Below are 19,567 nucleotides of genomic sequence, written 5' to 3'. Positions count from 1 at the left end.
TTGAGACTCTTTGTTCCGGCTATGGTTCACAAAATTCACGGTCCTCAGAAATAACTTTGGGAAGCATGGTGGTACAGTGTGGAACACTAATTTAACCTATCCGTAAAAAAAATAAACAAACATCTAGCAAACTAGACCTGGTGTTAAAAAAAAAAAGGCGTACATTTTTAAATAAGTTTCTTAAGAAAGAGTTGGGCGACTCACTCGTTGAGGAATTACCTGGACTTGTGCTGAAGGTTCAAAGAGTTTTCACTTTCCTCTTCAAAGAAAACCATGTTTTTAACTGATCTCGTGCAAGGAGTGAATAATTTAGCAACAGTTTATGGTTTCACTTGTACCAGAGTATCTACAGCTGGACCTGTGTTATAATTACAGTTAGACTGGTGCTTGAAAATTTGTGAACCCTTTGGACTTTTCTATATTTCTGCATAAATATGACCTAAAACATCATTAGATTTTCACACAAGTCCTAAGAGTAGATAAACACTTATCGTTTAAACCAAAAAGTTTTATTTTGGTCTCATCCATCCACAAAACATTTTTTCAATAAACTTCTGGCTTGTCCATGTGATCTTTAGCAAACTGCAGACGAGCAGCAATGTTCTTTTTGGACAGCAGTGGCTTTCTCCTTGCAACCCTGCCATGCACACCGTTGTTGTTCAGTGTTCTCCTGATGGTGGACTCATGAACATTAACATTAGCCAATGTGAGAGAGGCCTTCAGTTGCTTAGAAGTTACCCTGGGGTCCTTTGTGACCTTGCTGACTATTACACGCCTTGCTCTTGGAGTGATCTTTGTTGGTGGACCACTCCTGGGGAGGGTAACAATGGTCTTGAACTTCCTCCATTTGTACACAATCTGTCTGACTGTGGATTGGTGGAGTCCAAACTCTTTAGAGATGGTTTTGTAACCTTTTCCAGCCTGCTGAGCATCAACAACGCTTTTTCTGAGGTCCTCAGAAATCTCCTTTGTTCGTGCCATGATACACTTCCACAAACATGTGTTGTGAAGATCAGACTTTTATAGATCCCTGTTCTTTAAATAAAACAGGGTGCCCACTCACACCTGATTGTCATCCCATTGATTGAAAACACATCACATCACATCACATTATCTCAAGCCGCTTTATCCTTCTACAGGGTCGCAGGCAAGCTGGAGCCTATCCCAGCCGACTACGGGCGAAAGGCGGGGTACACCCTGGACAAGTCGCCAGGTCATCACAGGGCTGACACATAGACACAGACAACCATTCACACTCACATTCACACCTACGGTCAATTTAGAGTCACCAGTTAACCTAACCTGCATGTCTTTGGACTGTGGGGGAAACCGGAGCACCCGGAGGAAACCCACGCGGACACGGGGAGAACATGCAAACTCCACACAGAAAGGCCCTCGCCGGCCCCGGGGCTCGAACCCAGGACCTTCTTGCTGTGAGGCGACAGCGCTAACCACTACACCACCGTGCCGCCTGATTGAAAACACCTGACTCTAATTTCACCTTCAAATTAACTGCTAATCCTAGAGGTTCCCATACTTTTGCCACTCACAGATATGTAATATTGGATCATTTTCCTCAATAAATAAATGACCAAGTATAATATTTTTGTCTCATTTGTTTAACTGGGTTCTCTTTATCTACTTTTAGGACTTGTGTGAAAATCTGATGATGTTTTAGGTCATATTTATGCAGAAATATAGAAAATTCTAAAGGGTTCACAAACTTTCAAGCACCACTGTAAGTATCTTTCTATCCAAGACATTGCATCTTGATACATGATAAATGTTAGTGTGTATAAAATACCATTGTTTCAGTAAAGCACATGTCAGTTTTGATGTGATTCCACTACAGTATAATCCAGACTGTGGCCACGCCTCCTTCACTGAGACTGAGAAGCAAAACACAAACAGATTCGCTGTAGTGATTCAGCTTACCATTAAAATTTATGATGAGTTACAATCAGTTTTTTCAATATTCCAAGTCTGAACTGAAATAAACTATTTTTTGTTTGCAGCTCTCTAGACCTGAAGGTGTAGCCTATTGAAGGCAAAACTGTGAAAACTGCGATGCCCGAAGATACTCTGAAAGAAACCATGACAGTCCCCGAGTGCCCTTCTCTCACCGTTAAAGCCAACAACAACAACAACAAAAATGATCTGCCGCCTTTGGTGTCCATCCCTTTGGTGAACGACGGCCCTCTGACGGCAGCAACAGGTGGCACGGAGCTCTCATGCTTCCGCTGTACGCTCCCCTTTGGTGTGGTGGTGCTGATCGCTGGCATCGTGGTCACAGCCGTCGCTTATAGTCTTAACTCTCACGGCTCCACCATCTCCCACTTTGGCCTGGCATTGCTGTCAGCCGGCGTCGTTCTGCTCGGACTCAGCGGCGCCTGCTGGAAGCTCCGCAGTGAGAAAAAGAAGGAGGAGCGGAGACGGGAGAGCCAGGCCGCACTAGTCACCAACCACAGGGTCGTCTAATGACTGATGGATCTTTAGGACATCTTGGGATTTTCAGAAATGTGACTGTTGGGCAGGAAAAAACATCTCTAGAAAAAACACAGAAACATCTTCATTCACCTCTTTGGACTTCTTGCTTCACTTGCAAGATCTTCCCAAAAAAAATACAAACTCTTCGGATGTTGGATTTTCACTCATCGTCTTTGCTTCATGTCTTCAGATTATTCCAGGTGGCAGGAACATGTGCCTGGTGCTCTGGATAAGTCCAATCTCAAAAAAGATCAGATTTATCCAGAGTACCAAGAACATTTGTCCCTGATGTCTACAGACCCAAAGAGTCAGGAAAAGACTCAAAAACAACAGGAGCATCTTTACATTCTTGAGAAATTCAGTCTTCTTGCTGAATATCCAACGTCCTTCCACTTGCAACTGCATCCCAGTGAAACTCAGAAAACCACAGGGCTCTTTGGACAGTTTGGATTTCAAATCGTCAGACTTTTTGCAAGCAGTCTTCTCTTCGTGTCTTCTATTCCAAGTGTCAGGAATGTGTTCCATTAAAAGGCTCAGACTTATCCAGAACTATCTTCTCTTCATGATTTTAGATTTCTCACAGTGTCTAGAATATCTTCTTCCAATGATTACAGACCCAATGCATCAGCATCAGGAACACGACTCTTGAAAACCACAAGAACATCTTCTGACCGACGTCTGAGGATTCAACTGTTCCAGACTCTCCAGACTTGTACCGTAGCTTCTTGCCAGCTCCAACTGCTTCACAAAGAAACTCAGAAAAAACACAGAACACTTGGGAAAAACTTTTTGGATTTGAACTCCTCAACTAGTGGATTTTTCACTGTGGTCTTTGCTTCATGTCTTCAGACAATTCAGAGTGTTAATGTGGTCAGATTCTCTGGAGTAACAGGAGCATGTTCTTTTGATGACTTCAGGCCAGAGAGTCAGGAAAAGACTCAGAAATCACAGGAGCATTTTCTTATGATTTAAGCTCTTCAGGTTCTCCAGACATCAGACTTCTTGTTGATTTCCAAATCCAAATTCTCAAAAACCCACCAGACAGTTGGAACTCGGTCTCCTCAGACTTAAATATTTTGGATTTGGACTCTAAGGACTTATGATCTTGATTGACGTGTCAGGAATGCATTGACTTAACAGGGTCAGACTCTCAGGAGTACCAGGAACATCTTTCCCTGCCTACTGAAGACTCTCCTGTGTTTAGAATCCACTTTCTGTCTTGACGCAATGACTAAATGTTCAAAGGATCAGGAGAGTCTTCTCATAATGATGTTATTGGATGCTTTTGATGTTTTTGCTGATTCAGTTGACACAAAAAAAGACTAAAATTATCAAAATCTCTGAGCCTGAGTTCATTGGGCTTTTTGGAATCTCAGCTATAAACTTGAGACTCTTCAGACATGTTCTTGTTGATCTAAAGAGAGAAGCCTGAGCCCAAAAGTTCTGTATTTCTTTTATAAGTCATGTACCATCCTTTCCTGGATTTTTTTTACGCCAAGAGTGAACAAGTTAGGAGCAACAATGCCACAGGGAAACTATGAAACCTTGAAAGGAACCAAGACTTCAAATGTGGACACACATCATCCTCTGGACAACACTGGAGCCCATCAGACTCTTCAGACTTGATCTTTTGTTATTTGGACATTTTGCTAACGGGTCAACTCTGAATAAACGTTATGTTCTTTTTCATTAAAATTATGATCCTGTAGCTTGCTCAACAATCTGTAACAAGATACAAGAATGTTACTCGTGATGCTCGGAAAGAAACGTCTCATTTCACACAGAAACGTCCAGACAAGGAGAACAAAGAACAGCAGGGAAGGGTTTGGATCCAGAACCCAAGGCGCTGGTCCATGTAGGGTGGTGTGTGTGAAAGAGAGAGAGAGAGGTTACAGAGGTGAGGAAGGCATTTCTGGATATGCACAGCTGTTTCCAGATGTTCAGGAGTTGCAGGGCGTTGACCTCAAGGTCCCTCATCACAAGCCTCTCTTAAAGTGACTAACTCCGGTTCCTTTGTGTTTTGAAGTGGACCTGCAGGATTTTTCGGGAGTTTTATTCCCCCCCTTCGTTTTGCAGATTGTTTGCATCTGTTTAGCGGGGCAGCAAGCCAAACTGTGAACGTCAGGATTAAGACAAATAGCTGCGCTACAATCCCAAAGAGAGGAAGAAACACATTAATTCACCGCTTCTTCATCCTCTCTTTCTTTTTTTTCTGCTTTCTTTCTCTAGTACTTTTTTTCTCTCCTTCAGACTGGACGCCTCTGGCACTTTTTTCTTCCTCAGTAAAATGTATGGTACTTACAGTATAAACACTATCATATGATGGTATGTAAACTTCAGTCTGAGTGACTGAAGGACTTCCTTTGCTACATTTATTATAAAGACTGTATAACCATGTGACTTGGGGCACAAAACTAGCGCCCTTCAGAGCCGTAGTGACACGTAGGGCATGACGATAACTTATGAGAATGAATATAACTCTGTATAACTCATGCTATATGATCTCAGTATTGGATGTGTAACTGTTGTATTGCACTTTGCTCTGTGGATATAAACAGTGTTTGGTTGATGGACGTGGGGTTCTGCTGAACCTCCAAACGGTGTTTGTCTTCTGAACAATAAAAAAAAAAGAAATAAAATGATTCAGTTGCCCCGACTCAATCAATATATACAAGTATGTATACCCTCTCCTGCCATTTTAATAGGAACTTGTTGTTGATTCTAAGATCCCTGTTCTTGGCTGCAGGAGTGGAACCCAATGTGTTCTCTCTCTGTTGCATGCTGAGATGCTTTTCTGCTCACCACGGTTGTAAAGAGAGTGATTATATGAGTTACTATATCCTTCCTGGCAAAAAAAAAAAAATCTTGAACCACCTTGAATCTGTCCGTTTTCCTCTGACCCTCTCTTATCAACAAGGCATTTGTTTCCACCCACAGAACTGTTGCTCACTCACTCGATGATGTTTTTTGTTTTCCGCACCATTCTGTATAAACTCTAGAGACTGTTGTGTGTGAAATACTCAAACCAGTCCATCTGGCTCAAGCCAACACCCATGCCACAGTGAAAGAAAGTCACAGAGATCACAATGCTGCTGTCAAAGGATTGTCTGATTAGAGAACTGCATCAAACAGCAGGTGCACTCTCAGAAATAAGGGTACAGTAGGAGTCAATTTCTGTCCCCCAAGGTATAATCTACGCTAAAGTCAGACCCTCCAGGATTTCGCGATGTTGCGATTTGCAACTTCAACGCAAATTCAACCAATCCCCGCGAATTCAGGGCGGTGTTGTAATTATATCCAGTCACCGCAACTTTCCCGCACATTTGACCAATCGTTGGCGTCGTCTTGAGGTGACGTCGACAAACTACTTTCCGCCTTACTTCCGTGTATACGTTCAAGAGAAGCAGCATGCGCGAGTCAGTGTTTATATAGGCTTAAATTCTGTTACTGAAAGTGTGTGATGTTTACAGTGAAGGACTGTGCGCACTTTACATTATTTTTTTACTTAATATAAGAAATTAATGGATGCCAACATTTTTGCCAAAATGGTATTTTATTTTCCATTGTTTAGGCAGCTTCAGCATCATACTGTGAGATTCTGTTCAAATTGTTTTTTTCTTCTATGAAGCCTGAGCCATTTATTTTATTAGTTTATAATTATTGTTTAATTTAGTCTTCAGGAGAGACTGCCTGCACACAGTACTAGTATTAATAGTTTTTTTTTCTTACATGAAAGCTGAGGCATTTATATTATATTTTAAGGTAACTTCATGTTGTGCTGTGAGGTTCTCTGCACTTTAACTTTTGAACCAACAGGTGCATTTGGATAAGTAAAGCCTATTTTTCTGCATTTTTGTAGTCCTGGTAATCTTTTATACTGGTAAAGTTGTTTATAGGACCATTTCTCAGTGTCTGTTTTTTTTAATCAATAGTTTTTCAGTAATAACTTAATATTTAACATATCACTCAATTTTAATCACAAAAAGAGAAAATCGCAACAAAAACCTAAAAAACACCGCAACTTTCATCGCAATTTTTTTGAAAACCCTCCGCAACATCAGACATTTTAGCCAGCAACAATCACAAAAAAGGCCCGCGAAATCCTGGGGGGACTGTAAAGTACCCCCTAGGGCTCATTTTTTGACCTCAAGGTAACTATGTGTACCTTCTTAGGGCCAAAAAGGTACACATATGTTCCCAACCAGGAAATAAAGGGTTCAAATAAGTGAAGAGTTTGGTTCCAAAACGCGATAAACGCCAAATTTGAAAAATTGAAACTCCCACCACCAAACCATCAGCAATTATCATATTTTACTCCTACCATATTCAGTTTTCACCAAAACACAATATCTGCCATTGATTTACACACTGCATTTCATTCCAAAATGCAACAAGCGCCATCACCAATTTTTCTCAAAACCAGACGTATCCATTTGGCCAATCAGAGGCCGCCATTGGCATGAAGTCTTCTAAGATGGCTGTGCCCATGAAGCAGGAAATCGCTTCGGCACTTTTCACATTTATTGGACAATTTCACGCTGAATTATGAATAATTTTGATAAAATAATCTAAAATAAATAAAATCTATAAAATAAAATAATCTGTCATGAAAGAACATGGTTAAATGCATTTTAAATAGAAAGGGATATGTAGCATTTTGGGGGGAAATGTCGTGGCGTGGATATGTAGCGACTTGACAAAAAATAATTACTTGGTTCAGTTAAAAGCTGTTAATTAGTTCTGGATTTCATTTTTGAAGTTTATCATCATTAAGGAGTTAGTCAATAAATTTTAAAACAGGATACAGTGGTTTTCCTTTTATCACTTCCCGTAATCGGAAAAAGTGATTTTTCTCAAAACAGTGGAATTGGATATTCATCGTTTTGGAACCAAACTCTTCAAGTGCTTTAGAGGGAACTGATCCAGTGACGAGCTGTTGTACCACTAAAGGGGCAATAATGTACTTTATTTTCTGAGCGTGTGTATGTGTGTTCCTAATAAAGGGGCCGGGGAATGTATGTACAGCTCTTTATCTTATATTTTTTCATTATGGGTGAAATCCGTGTGGCTTGTTTGAATTGAAATGGAGTTGGAGAAAGGAAGGTGAGAGCTGCGCTGTTTGAGAAAATCAGACAGAAACAGTTCAATGCCGTCTTTGTTCAAGAAACGCGTTCTGACCTCAGTAATGAAGTAGATTGGGTTAAAAAATTCCATGGTCTTTCGTCACGTTGAACAGTGGTGGGGTCGCCATATTATTTCCCCGGACTTCTATTCCAGTATCTTATCAGGTCAAGGAAATTGTTAAAGGCAGGCATTTAAGAGTCAAAGCCCATTTTGAAAATAGATTATTTTTTTGTTTTTATTTTTGTTTATGCACCTACTATGGTGACTGGTAGAATGCTTTCTGAGATTTTTTTAACTTCTGGAAGGGGATTTTAATTGCACTAAAGTTGATAGGAACTATGTAGAGCCACACATGCACTCACGCACACGGCTCACTGAGTCAAGCAACTGAAACGAACCTGTTGACATTTGGAGTAATTTCCGTGGCACAGAAAGGCAGTACACACGGGTTCATTCTCATAACAATGTTTTGTCTTTGGCAAGACTGGATAGATTTTATGGTTTTAAGCACTAGTTTAGCCTTTTTAAAGGCTGTTACGTCATTCCAGTTGGCATTTCAGACCACAGTCGAGTCCTTTGTTCTCTATCCTTAAGCTCTATTAATCCAAAAAGTGCTTATTGGCACTTTAATCCAAATTGACTTTCTGATGGTAATTTTATGGATGTTTTTAGATGTTTTTGGCATGAGTTCAAGACCACCAAATTTTCTGCCCAGTCTTTGCAGCAATGGTGGGACTTTGTTAAAGTGCAGATAAAACAATTATGTCAAGCGTATACTTTCAGCATCACAAGAGACATCAATCATTCCATAGAAACATTCAAGAAGGAAATGACGAGGCTCCAGGGGTCAGCCTTTACATACAATATAAATTACAGTCCTGCTGTGCAAAAGTCTGAGGTACATGTTTAAAAAAAATGCTGGAGACCAAAAATGGCTTCAAAAATAATGAAATGAAATGTTTCAATGTTAAATAATACTATAAACAGTAATCAGTGAGCCATAATAAATGAATAAATGCAAAGTCAGTGTTTGGCGTGAGACGAAATTTCCTTTGCTTTAAAAAAAAAAAAAAATCTGTCTCCGGTCCAGTGAGTGCGGTTTTATGCGGAAATGATCTGTAGGTTTTACTGTGCATCTTCCAGAACCAGCCACAGTTCTTCTGGGATCATTGACTGTCACACTCGCTTCTTCATTTTGCACCAAAACCCAGCAGCCTTCATTATGTTTTCTTTTTTCATCTGAAAAGCGCGCTCTTATGGAACATGCTGCTCAGATACAAACTTTTTTTTTCTGTAACATTTAATTTTGTGCTGGAAAAAAACCCCAAACATTTGGACTCTAAAATGTTTTTGTAATGTTTTGACTCGTTAATGTAGAAATCATAAAATAGAAATCTATAACAAAGTTTGGATGAAAAAAATATTGGGTGCCTAAGGGTAGTATCTCACTGGGCTGCAACAGCCCGCGACTAGTTGGAGACACAACAATTGCTATAAAATATGCGAATTAGCGACAATTTTCACTTGGAATCACACTGAATTGATATTCGCATATTTTCAAATCAAATCAAATCAAGTTTATTTGTATAGCGCTTTTAACAATAAACATTGTCGCAAAGCAGCTTTACAGAATTTGAACGACTTAAAACATGAGCTAATTTTATCCCTAATCTATCCCCAATGATGAAGCCTGTGGCGACGGTGGCAAGGAAAAACTCCCTCAGACGACATGAGGAAGAAACCTCGAGAGGAACCAGACTCAAAAGGGAACCCATCCTCATTTGGGCAACAACAGACAGCCTGACTATAATATTAACAGTTTTAACAGGTATAACCCTCAACTGTCCTCATGGGGCTGTCCTTCACAGGAGCGGTGCGATAAAACTCCGACCAGACACAGGGCACCAGGATGGATCAAGCAGGTCCGAGGGGCAGAAGAGGCCAGCATCTCAATCCCAGGATCAACATGTAACTCAGAGGGACAGATTGGGGGGGAAGAGAGAGAGAAAGAAAACACAGGTTGTTAGGTATGTCCTAAAAATGACAAGTATTAAATCTGTGTGGTAGGCTCGCAGAGACGAGAGTCTTTACATCAGGCATAACACACAACAATGGCATGTTAATATGGTAAAAAATATCATGATCTGCTCTGGCTGGATGCTTGATTGGGTGATGGGAGCACACTCCTCAGCAATGATGAGATGCAGATGGGACCCTTAGGGCTGGCCAAGACAATTCAGTTACATTTCACCGGGTCTGGGACATGCGACAGAATGTCTGACGGCCGATTCCCTGCAGGCTACGATAGCCAGTCGAGGTCTCCACCCTCTCCACCAAAAGATTTTATTTTACTGCAATTGTCGTGTCTCCAACTAGTCGCAGGCTGTCGCAGCCCGGCTTTCCCTCGGCAGGCAGGGAAGTAGAGGAAGCCTCATGGAAACTGACTTGAGAAGGGTTCGCGATGCATTTGCGACACCAGCGACGCATTTGCGGCTATTTTGAGAGAAATTTTGTCGCAGGAATTTTTTGAACATGTTCAAAATTTCAGCAACAAAGGAGCGACAATTTGCGACTCATGCGAGGAAATTGAGAAGCCCTGCGAATGTTTCAAGACACTTTTGAAACTCTCTCGCGAATGACGTTCACAATTTGTCGCAAGCTGTCGCAGCCCAGTGAGATACTAGCTTAAGACTTGCACAGTACTTATATATATATTAATATATAAACAATTATTCCATGAAATCGAGTCGTACATGAGCCGATAGCTGACGAGGTGCGTAGCACCGAGTTGTCTATAATCCATGTACGACGAGATTGAGTGGAATAACTGTTTTATTCTCTCCACATTCACTGGATTTTGAGAAACGGAGCATTTTTTTTATTTTTTGCAAATTTGATGAATAAAAACTTTATACAAAACGTCTGACAAAATCATTTCCGCTTAGAATGTAAACAAACCGGCGAAATGACAGGAGCGATTTGTGAAAAATGCGATAATAATAATAGTTCTTGAAAAATAAAAAAAGAAACGTTCTCACCATCAAATACTTGAATTCTATATTTTGTTGCTTTTTTTGGTATATTTTGGGTTTTGTTTTTGAGTAGAGTTTTTTATTTCGTCCTCTGTTGGTTCAGCAATACGCTCCACCATTTTGTTTTTCTCTACTCATGGTATATGAGCTGATATCCTGATATCAGTAGATATGAGTAGAGTAGCCAATCAGAGCATGCGATTGCTCATATCCAGTAAATGTGGATAGAATATATATCCAAATTCACTGGATAACACTTTTTAGAAAGTTTTAGAATCTAAACATTTCCAGGAGGAAATGAAAGACAGACACATGAACAGATATGATGTTTACTAGACAATGATGCTTCATTAAAATAGGACTAACTCGACTTTAACTCCAGCTCAACTCTTCTATTTTTAAGTTACTTTATGTAAAAACATCTACTAGTAAATAAAAAAATGACCATTTCTGATTGGACAGCTTGACGTTTGGACAGTGAGGGGTCTTTGCACTGGACGCAGCAGAGAGTTAAAATAACTCGGATGTTGAGCTGTATTTTTAGCTCGCATTTGCGTCTCACGGTGTCACCAGACACGACAACGCAACACTCTTCTTGCGTCAGAGAGACACCTACGAGCCATTCCAGCACTTCTGATAGCTCATACCGTCCCCCCGACCCACATACCCTTCCCCCGTCCAGTCTGGCCCCAGAGGATTGTGGGACATGTCTATATCAGAGACACATCCATTCAGTTGTGATGTTACACAACGTCACAATCCATAGGAAGAATCTCTAATGCACACGTTCCTATGGGTTTCCATTCAGAGTTCTGGTAAACAAAGTTACTCAACTCCTTTCAGACAGGAGCTTCCACGTTTTACACGTTTCCCAGTGAGTGTTTTTGTCTTATTAACTTCGAGAGAGGGAATAAAGACAGGCTGGTCAGAGAAACGAGAAAGTTTTGTGAGGTATGTAAGTATAAGTGAATAAAACTGATGTGTTGTTGGTAAAATGCTGTGGTATAAGAGGGCTAAAACACTCAGGGACGCGCTATTATCAGAAAATAATCAACTTCACCACACCACCCTGTTGTTGACCATGTTCCTGTAACAGCGTAGAGTGTTTTGTTCATTCTTCAGCTCATTTCTGGACTTGACTTATTGTCTACTCATTGATTTTAAGATCAGAGCTTTACTCATGAGGGATCTGGATTCAATTCAGGTTTCTAAAAAACGCCAAATTGGACGCAGATCCATCAAGTCCGCTTGGAAAACTAAAGGGAGTGTTGTTTTGTCCTTTAGCTGAATTATCCGAGAGCTGATTACACACTGCTGAGTTCAGGCACTTTAACAGATACACTCACACACCCAGTGGTGTGAGAGAGCACAGAGCAATGAGCTGAACTTTCTCCAAAATCACGAAACGTCGAGGCCAAGAGGGAAGAAGATGAAGAAACAGCCGAGAGTCCTGATTGAGAAATCTGAGAGAGCTTACTTAAAGTAAACAAGAGCAACTCATGCAGCGTTGCACCACCAAGGAGCAGCGGGGGGTGAGACAGCTGTGTGTGTGTGTGTGCACGCACATCTGGTTTGTGAATACATGTTGTAATGCTGTATTGTAACACAAGGTCATAACAGCAAGAGGGGGATTTGGGGCTGAGAGCCCAAAAGAAACAAAAAACTGTATTTAGAGTGAGACGGTTCTCAAGGAATGAGACAGTTTTGATGGTGTGAGACAGTTCTGGAGGAGAGAGAGAGAGATCAGGAGGTGTCATTCAAAGAGACAGGTCAGAGTCAAGTGAGAAAGGTTTTAATCAGTAAGGGGGGGTCCAAAGTAGTGAGGCATAGTATATGGAGCCAAGCCTGAAGCAGTGAGACAGGTTCTGAAGCAGTGAGACAAGTCTGAAGCAGTATTGAAGCATAAACCAGTTCTAAACCAGTGAGACAGGTTCTGAAACTATGAGACCAGTTTGAAGCAGAGAGACAGGTTTGATACAGTAAGACTGTTCCAAAGCAGTGAGACTTGTGACTGCACTTTTAGAAGAACACATTCCATGGACCATGTTGTAGGGTTCTTGGGTTTGTTCTGAGTAGAATCTCTTTAGAACTAATTTACAGAACCCCTGAGGAACCCAGTTCTCCAGGATCAGTGGTTAATGACGCTGGTGTCTGTACTGTACAGCAGTGTACAATGAAAGCTCTGGTCCAGGATCAGTAGTGAGAGGGACACGACTCTTCACTGTGAATAGAGGAGTGAGGTGGAGAACACGGACACACCCTGTACAGGCATGTCATCTGCAGCTCCGAGAGATTAGACACAGGAACCTGATGGTTTGCGGGTGGATGACAGAGAGACCCGTTATCAGATTCGCTCTCAGACCTGGAGAGGAATGAACAGAGGAATCAATAATGCATAAAAAAAACATGGTTCTGTGTCACGGCCTGAAACCTGACGCCAGTCACCCTGAGTGTAGTCCATCAGAATATCTTCATAACTTCTCTCACACACGGCATGGTGGAGCTTCAAGCCCAGCAGAATGGGGACCAGGTCCCTAAAGGGGTTCTCACTGCTACAGACCTGTCTCACTGCTTCAAAACATTCTTATTGCTGCAGATCTGTCTCACTGCTGCAGATCTGTCTCACTGCTGTAGACCTGTCTTGTTGCAACAGACCTGTCTCACTGCTTCAATACTTTCTTACTGCTGCAGACCTGGCTCACTGCTTCAAAACATTCCTATTGCTGCAGATCTGTCTCACTGCTGTAGACCTGTCTTGTTGCAACAGACCTGTCTCACTACTTCAATACTTTCTTACCTCTGCAGACCTGGCTTACTGCTTCAAAACTTTGTCTTGCTGCTGCAGACCTGTCTCACGACTTCAAAACTTTCCTACTGCTACAGACCTGTCTCACTGCTTCAATACTTTCTTACTGCTGCAGACCTGGTTCACTGCTTCAAAACATTCTTATTGCTGCAGATCTGTCTCACTGTTGTAGACCTGTCTTGTTGCAACAGACCTGTCTCACTACTTCAATACTTTCTTACCTCTGCAGACCTGGCTTACTGCTTCAAAACTTTGTCTTGCTGCTGCAGACCTGTCTCACGACTTCAAAACTTTCCTACTGCTACAGACCTGTCTCACTGCTTCAGTACTTTCTTACTGCTGCAGACCTGTCTTACTGCTTCAAAACTTTGTCTTGCTGCTTCAGACCTGTCTCACTGCTGCAGACCTGTCTCACTACTTCAAAACTTTCTTACTGTTACAGACCTGTCTCACTGCTTCAAAATGTTCTTACTGCTTCAGACCTGTCTCACTGCTTCAAAACATTCTTACTGCTGCAGACCTGTCTCACTGCTTCAATACCTTCTTACTGCTGCAGACCTGTCTCACTGCTTCAATACTTTCTTACTGCTGCAGACCTGTCTCACTGCTTCAAAACTTTGCCTCACTGCTTCAGACCTGTCTCACTGCTTCAAAACATTCTTACTGCTACAGACCTGTCTCACTGCTGCAGATCTATCTCCCTGCTTCAATACTTTACTGCTGCAGACCTGTCTCACTGCTGCAGTACTTTCTTACTGCTGCAGACCTGTCTTACTGCTTCAAAACTTTGTCTTGCTGCTTCAGACCTGCCTCACTACTTCAAAACTTTCTTACTGTTACAGACCTGTCTCACTGCTTCAAAACATTCTTACTGCTGCAGACCTGTCTCACTGCTTCAATACCTTCTTACTGCTGCAGACCTGTCTCACTGCTTCAATACTTTCTTACTGCTGCAGACCTGTCTCACTGCTTCAAAACTTTGTCTCACTGCTGCAGACCTGTCTCACTGCTTTAAAACTTTGTCTCACTGCTTTAGACCTGAGAATGAGTGCATTAATACAAACCTGTGATGTGCAGCTGCACCACTGTCAGGGTTGCTGTTCTAGAAAACTAATCAACACCTTCTGACCAATCAGAGTTGTCAGCAGTGCTGGGGGGCAAATACTATATTACACTGCAAAAAATGATGTCTTAGCAAGTGAAAATATCTTGAAAATAGTTGAAACGATCTCGCATTTCCTGTTAGAAGAAAACAAGACACCAATTCTGAGATTATTAAACCGAGTTCTAGATTGTAACCAACTTATTCTAAGATCTCTTATCAAGTGAAAATATCTGTCCATGCAGCAAGATCATTTCACTAGTATTAAGGAATTTTCTCCTCAAATTCAGTTTTCAGGTTTTTGCCGTGTACTGTGCTGCCAATAAGTAACAAAAAAGCAAGAGATGAGAGACACGTGCGCGCGTGTGTGTGTGGTTAAAGTGAGGTGTGATTTACAGCTGTGTCTGCTGTGTCTGGTGTTTAACATGTCTTAAATCTCCAACAGCTGGAGATTCACAAACTGCTGTCACACATCGACACAAAATCCAAGATCTCATACATTTATTTATGTTTCTGTCTCTCTCTGGGTGTGCGAGAGTTATCTCTCAAATATCATATTCAAGTTCTCTACTTGTCTTTCCTTTTCTGTCCTGTGTGTGTGTGGGTGGGTGGGGGGGGGTCGGGGGGTCAGCAGGGTCAGCATGAGGTGCACAGGGAGGTTTTTTTCCTTCCTGAGAGCCACTGTGTGTTTGTGTTTGGCCTGTCGCTCTTCTTCTGGGTGTGGGAACGTGACTCCTCCCTGAGCTCCCAGCTTCCTTTAGTCAAGGACCCGCACACACACACACACACACAGAATGGCAAGCACAATAGACCACCCAAATACACACTACCAGATCAATCACATGAACCATGTCATGCATGTGGTCTGATTTCTCCTGATCCCACAGCACTGTTCATTTCTGGAGTCTGATTGGTCAGAAGGCGTTGATTAATTATCTTTAACAGCAGCTCTGACAGGCGGCACGGTGGTGTAGTGGTTAGCGCTGTCGCCTCACAGCAAGAAGGTCCTGGGTTCGATCCCCGTGGCCGGCGAGGGCCTTTCTGTGTGGAGTTTGCATGTTCTCCCCGTGTCCGCGTGGGTTTCCTCCGGGTGCTCCGGTTTCCCCCACAGTCCAAAGACATGCAGGTTAGGTTAACTGGTGACTCTAAATTGAGCGTAGGTGTGAATGTGAGTGTGAATGGTTGTCTGTGTCTATGTGTCAGCCCTGTGATGACCTGGTGACTTGTCCAGGGTGTACCCCGCCTTTCGCCCGTAGTCAGCTGGGATAGGCTCCAGCTTGCCTGCGACCCTGTAGAAGGATAAAGCGGCTAGAGATAATGAGATGAGATGAGATGAGCAGCTCTGACAATAGTGCAGCTTTATATTAATGCACATTAACTACACTACTCCTTTTCCTATTCAGTGCAGTGTAAATACAAAGTGCTGTGTTTTAATAAAGTTTAAAAAATCTTGATTGTTGACAAATTGCTGTGAGACAAGGCGAATAAAACTCTTGAGGGTGTGCTGTTTCAGAAAAATAATCAGCTTTGGGGTGGTAACAGTAAGTTTGCTTCATCACACCACGTGGCCCAGAACCATGTGGTTATAACAATATCCTTGCGAGGTTTAGGTATTTTGTCTTTCCAATCATATCAAACCATTGCGTCCATAGTTGAACTACTGCTTGTTGAAATCAGAATATTAATCGAGACGTACAACTAAAACGGTAATTTCCCAACCTTTTAAACATGATTTGTGTCTGTGCATGATATTGCCCAGCAAGAAATAAGGTGTTTTACCCAGCGACTAACTAAATATAACTGATACCGTCCAACATTTCAACTTTTACACATTAGAGAAAAGGAAACTGTGGCTAAAAGCTATTTCTTCTGTCTACGCAAATCCAGCGTCCCATATAAAAAACGCCAGTGGAGCCAAAGATTAACAGAACATTTCCACGCAGTTTTTTTTTAACAAATCTTTCAAAAGGTTAAAATAACTTTAGTGCAAAACTTATCACTGAGATTTTCTCATGCATGACTAAGTTTTTAGCACTGAGATGAAAGAAAAGCCGCTGTGAAGTAGTGACTTCCTTTTACATCATCGCTCTGAGCTCGAGCACTTCCCTTTTCCTGTCCAAAAGCCTCTCCAATTATTTCTATTATCTGTCCTCTGAGAACCGGGCAAAGGTCTAAACTCAAGCAAGCAGGGTGATATAGATAGATATGGATTGATATATATAATCCATTAATGAAGTGGTCAGGAGGAAATGCTGGGTAAAAGAAGAAGAAGAAGGTGAAATGATAAATCAGGACTTGAAGGCTTCCAATGAAAAAACAAGGAACACGTGTGAGCAATGTGGAAAGCCTGGTACCTTCAGAAGCATCAAGAGGAACCATCAAAGTACACAAACAGTGTCGACAGGAGGCAGGTGTGAAGTCCTTGTGCCATCAGGGGTCAGGCTTTAATTCTGGTCCAAAGTCGGGCTTGAAACAGTTTCCACCAATAAAATGTTGGCACCAGAGCTGGAGCTCTGGCCTGCAGAATTAATTATTCCCCGGGTAAAGCAAGAAGCAACCAAGAGGCCAAGGGTAACTATTGACATGATGCTACCACCACCATGATTCATAGTGGCGATGGTGTTCTCAGGTGCCAAACATAGTGCTTTTTGTGCAGACCAGACAACCTTTTTTTTTAACATGCTCTTTGGCAAACTCCAAACAGAATTTCACATGACTCAACACTCCTCTATGCAGCTCAGCTTTGTGGCATGTTTAAGCTTTGGTTGTCCTGTGAAGTGACCTACGGGTCGGTCCAGCACCTTCAGAGCTACCCTCGGTCTCCTGGTTGCTTCTGTGACTAATTCCACCTTAAACCTCTGACTGACTTTTGGTGGATGGCATCCTTTAGGCAGAGCCACAGCTGTGCCATGCTCTTTCCATTTATTAATAATGGATTTAATGTGGTGCCACAGGATGTTTTCAAAACCCTGATTGATATTTTTCCAGAACTTTGTCCCAGACCTTTTTTGATCACTCTTTGGTCTTCATGAGGCTTTTTGTTTAGGTATAGGATTTCTAACAAACTGTGGGTTCTTCCAAGAACAGGTATTTACAGTATACTGATACAGCACTGGGTAACATGGTGGACACTGTCGCCTCACAGCAAGAAGGTTCTGGGTTTGAGCCCAGTGGCCAACAGAGTCCTTTCTGTGTGGAGTTTGCATGTTCTCCCCGTGTCTGCATGGGTTTCCTCTGGGTGATCCGGTTTCCCCCACAGTCCAAAGACATGCAGGTTAGGATAATTGGTGGCTGTAAATTGACTGTAGGTGTGAATGTGAATGTGAATGGTTGTTTGTCTCTATGTGTCAGCCCTGCGATGACCTGGTGACTTGTACAGGGTGTACCCCGCCTCTTGCCCATAGTCAGCTGGGATAGGCTCCAGCTTGCCCGTGACCCTGCACAGGATAAGCAGTTATGGATAATGGATGGATGATACAGCACTTTAATCACACACAATATCATGGGTAAAATGTTCAAGAGGGTCAAAACTTATGCAGGCCATTGTAGATTCAGGTGACCAGTGAACCTTTAAGCATAATCCTATGTTTCAACTGGTTACAGAATGAAAAAATTGTGATATAGTTCCATGCTAGGCACAAGTCCCAGAACCATCACCTTGTTGGTAGAGAAAGAAAAAGCATAATGGATATAATGAGGCTCTCAGAAAGAGATTAAAGTGCATATCACAGGTAAATTCAGGAGCAAGATCAATGTAATTCTCCTATTTTATATTAAACTTTGGTCAAATATTTGTCACATTTTGCATTTTGTGCAATTTTTTTTTTACCTTGCGCAATACCAGAAAAATTCAGTTGAAATCAAGGCATTTGAGGTGAATTGGTCCACCTCTGAAAAAACTTGGCATTTGGATTTCTCAGCAAACATTGATTTTCGTGATGTCGCGTGCAGGACGCCTCCCTCTGAATCCTACATCAGCACTGGTTTGTTTATGAGAAAACGACCTGGTGGTTTTCTGCAAATTTCTTCAATGTTATCACGTAATTATTAAAATGGTTAACAGATGTATTGTAGGAGGGTGTAGCAACACCAATCATGATGAGATTAGTACTCATCGTTTTCCAAAAGACCGGACAATGAGAGAGAAATGGGAGCGCTTCGTTCGAGGCACCCAGAAAAATTGGCTACATGCTACAGCATTATTTGCGGTGCTCACTTCACAAGGTCCGACAACTTTGAGAACTATTTGCAGTGGGAAATGGGCTTCACGAGGCAACTTGATCTGAAAAAAGACGCAGTTCCATCTGTCAGAATGCCCAAAGCAACACCATCTCCATCTGTGTCAGCGTCACCAAAGGAGCCAGCCATGTTCGTCTCCCCTGACAGAAGGCGAAGTGCCGCATCCACTGAGGCCCTCGAAGCCGAGGACCAAGCAGAGCCGAGAAAAAGACCAAGAAAATCGGCAATTCACAAGCTGACTGTTGCCATGGTAGGAAATAATTCTGACATCTCATTATATTCTTCATCCAAAGGTGAAGTAACATTGTGCTCAGGTGACAATTCCATATTTCAATGCAAAATCGCTAGATGCTAAACTTGGTCTACGCAGGCTGTGCACTGAAACCATGCAAGCTCTCGCAGACTGATGGCGGTTCCACAGGTGACGTCACGAATCTGGCTCCAGACTCCCTTGGGATTTTTCCAGACGTGCTTTGTTATTTTATTTTTTTCTGCTGTAGACAGATGGCCTTGTGCAAAATTACCCTTCTTGATGAGTGTGTAAAGGGACATACTTTCATATATAAAAAAAAAATGAAATTGGTCCAGGATATGCACTTTAATGTTGTGCTCCATTTACCTCGGATGTTGGAAGTCAGGGCTGGGAATGATGTCACAACTGAATTGACCACATTCCAGCACAAGTCGGAAAACCAGTACCAGCAATTAGCATAGTTCTGGCCAGGTTAGCCACTGTCAGCAATACCAGTTGATAACAGCACGACATGGTATTTTGCA

The 19,567-nt window shown here is 42.0% G+C and overlaps 1 protein-coding gene across 1 annotated transcript in view; it reads left to right on the top strand.

The window, feature by feature from the left end:
• The window catches only part of tmem100a (transmembrane protein 100a), an 8,214-nt gene extending 3,094 nt beyond the window's left edge, over positions 1-5,120 (top strand). The window contains exon 2 of the mRNA XM_060903996.1: positions 2,016-5,120. Coding sequence (XP_060759979.1) covers positions 2,068-2,478 — 411 coding nt within the window. The 5' untranslated portion in view covers positions 2,016-2,067 and the 3' untranslated portion in view covers positions 2,479-5,120. The remainder of the gene's footprint in view (positions 1-2,015) is intronic.
• The last annotated feature ends 14,447 nt before the right edge of the window (positions 5,121-19,567 follow it).

The sequence above is a fragment of the Neoarius graeffei genome, chromosome 22, assembly GCF_027579695.1.
Source record: "Neoarius graeffei isolate fNeoGra1 chromosome 22, fNeoGra1.pri, whole genome shotgun sequence".
Classification (NCBI taxonomy): Eukaryota; Metazoa; Chordata; class Actinopteri; order Siluriformes; family Ariidae; genus Neoarius; species Neoarius graeffei.
This window is presented reverse-complemented; position numbering and strand designations above follow the sequence as displayed.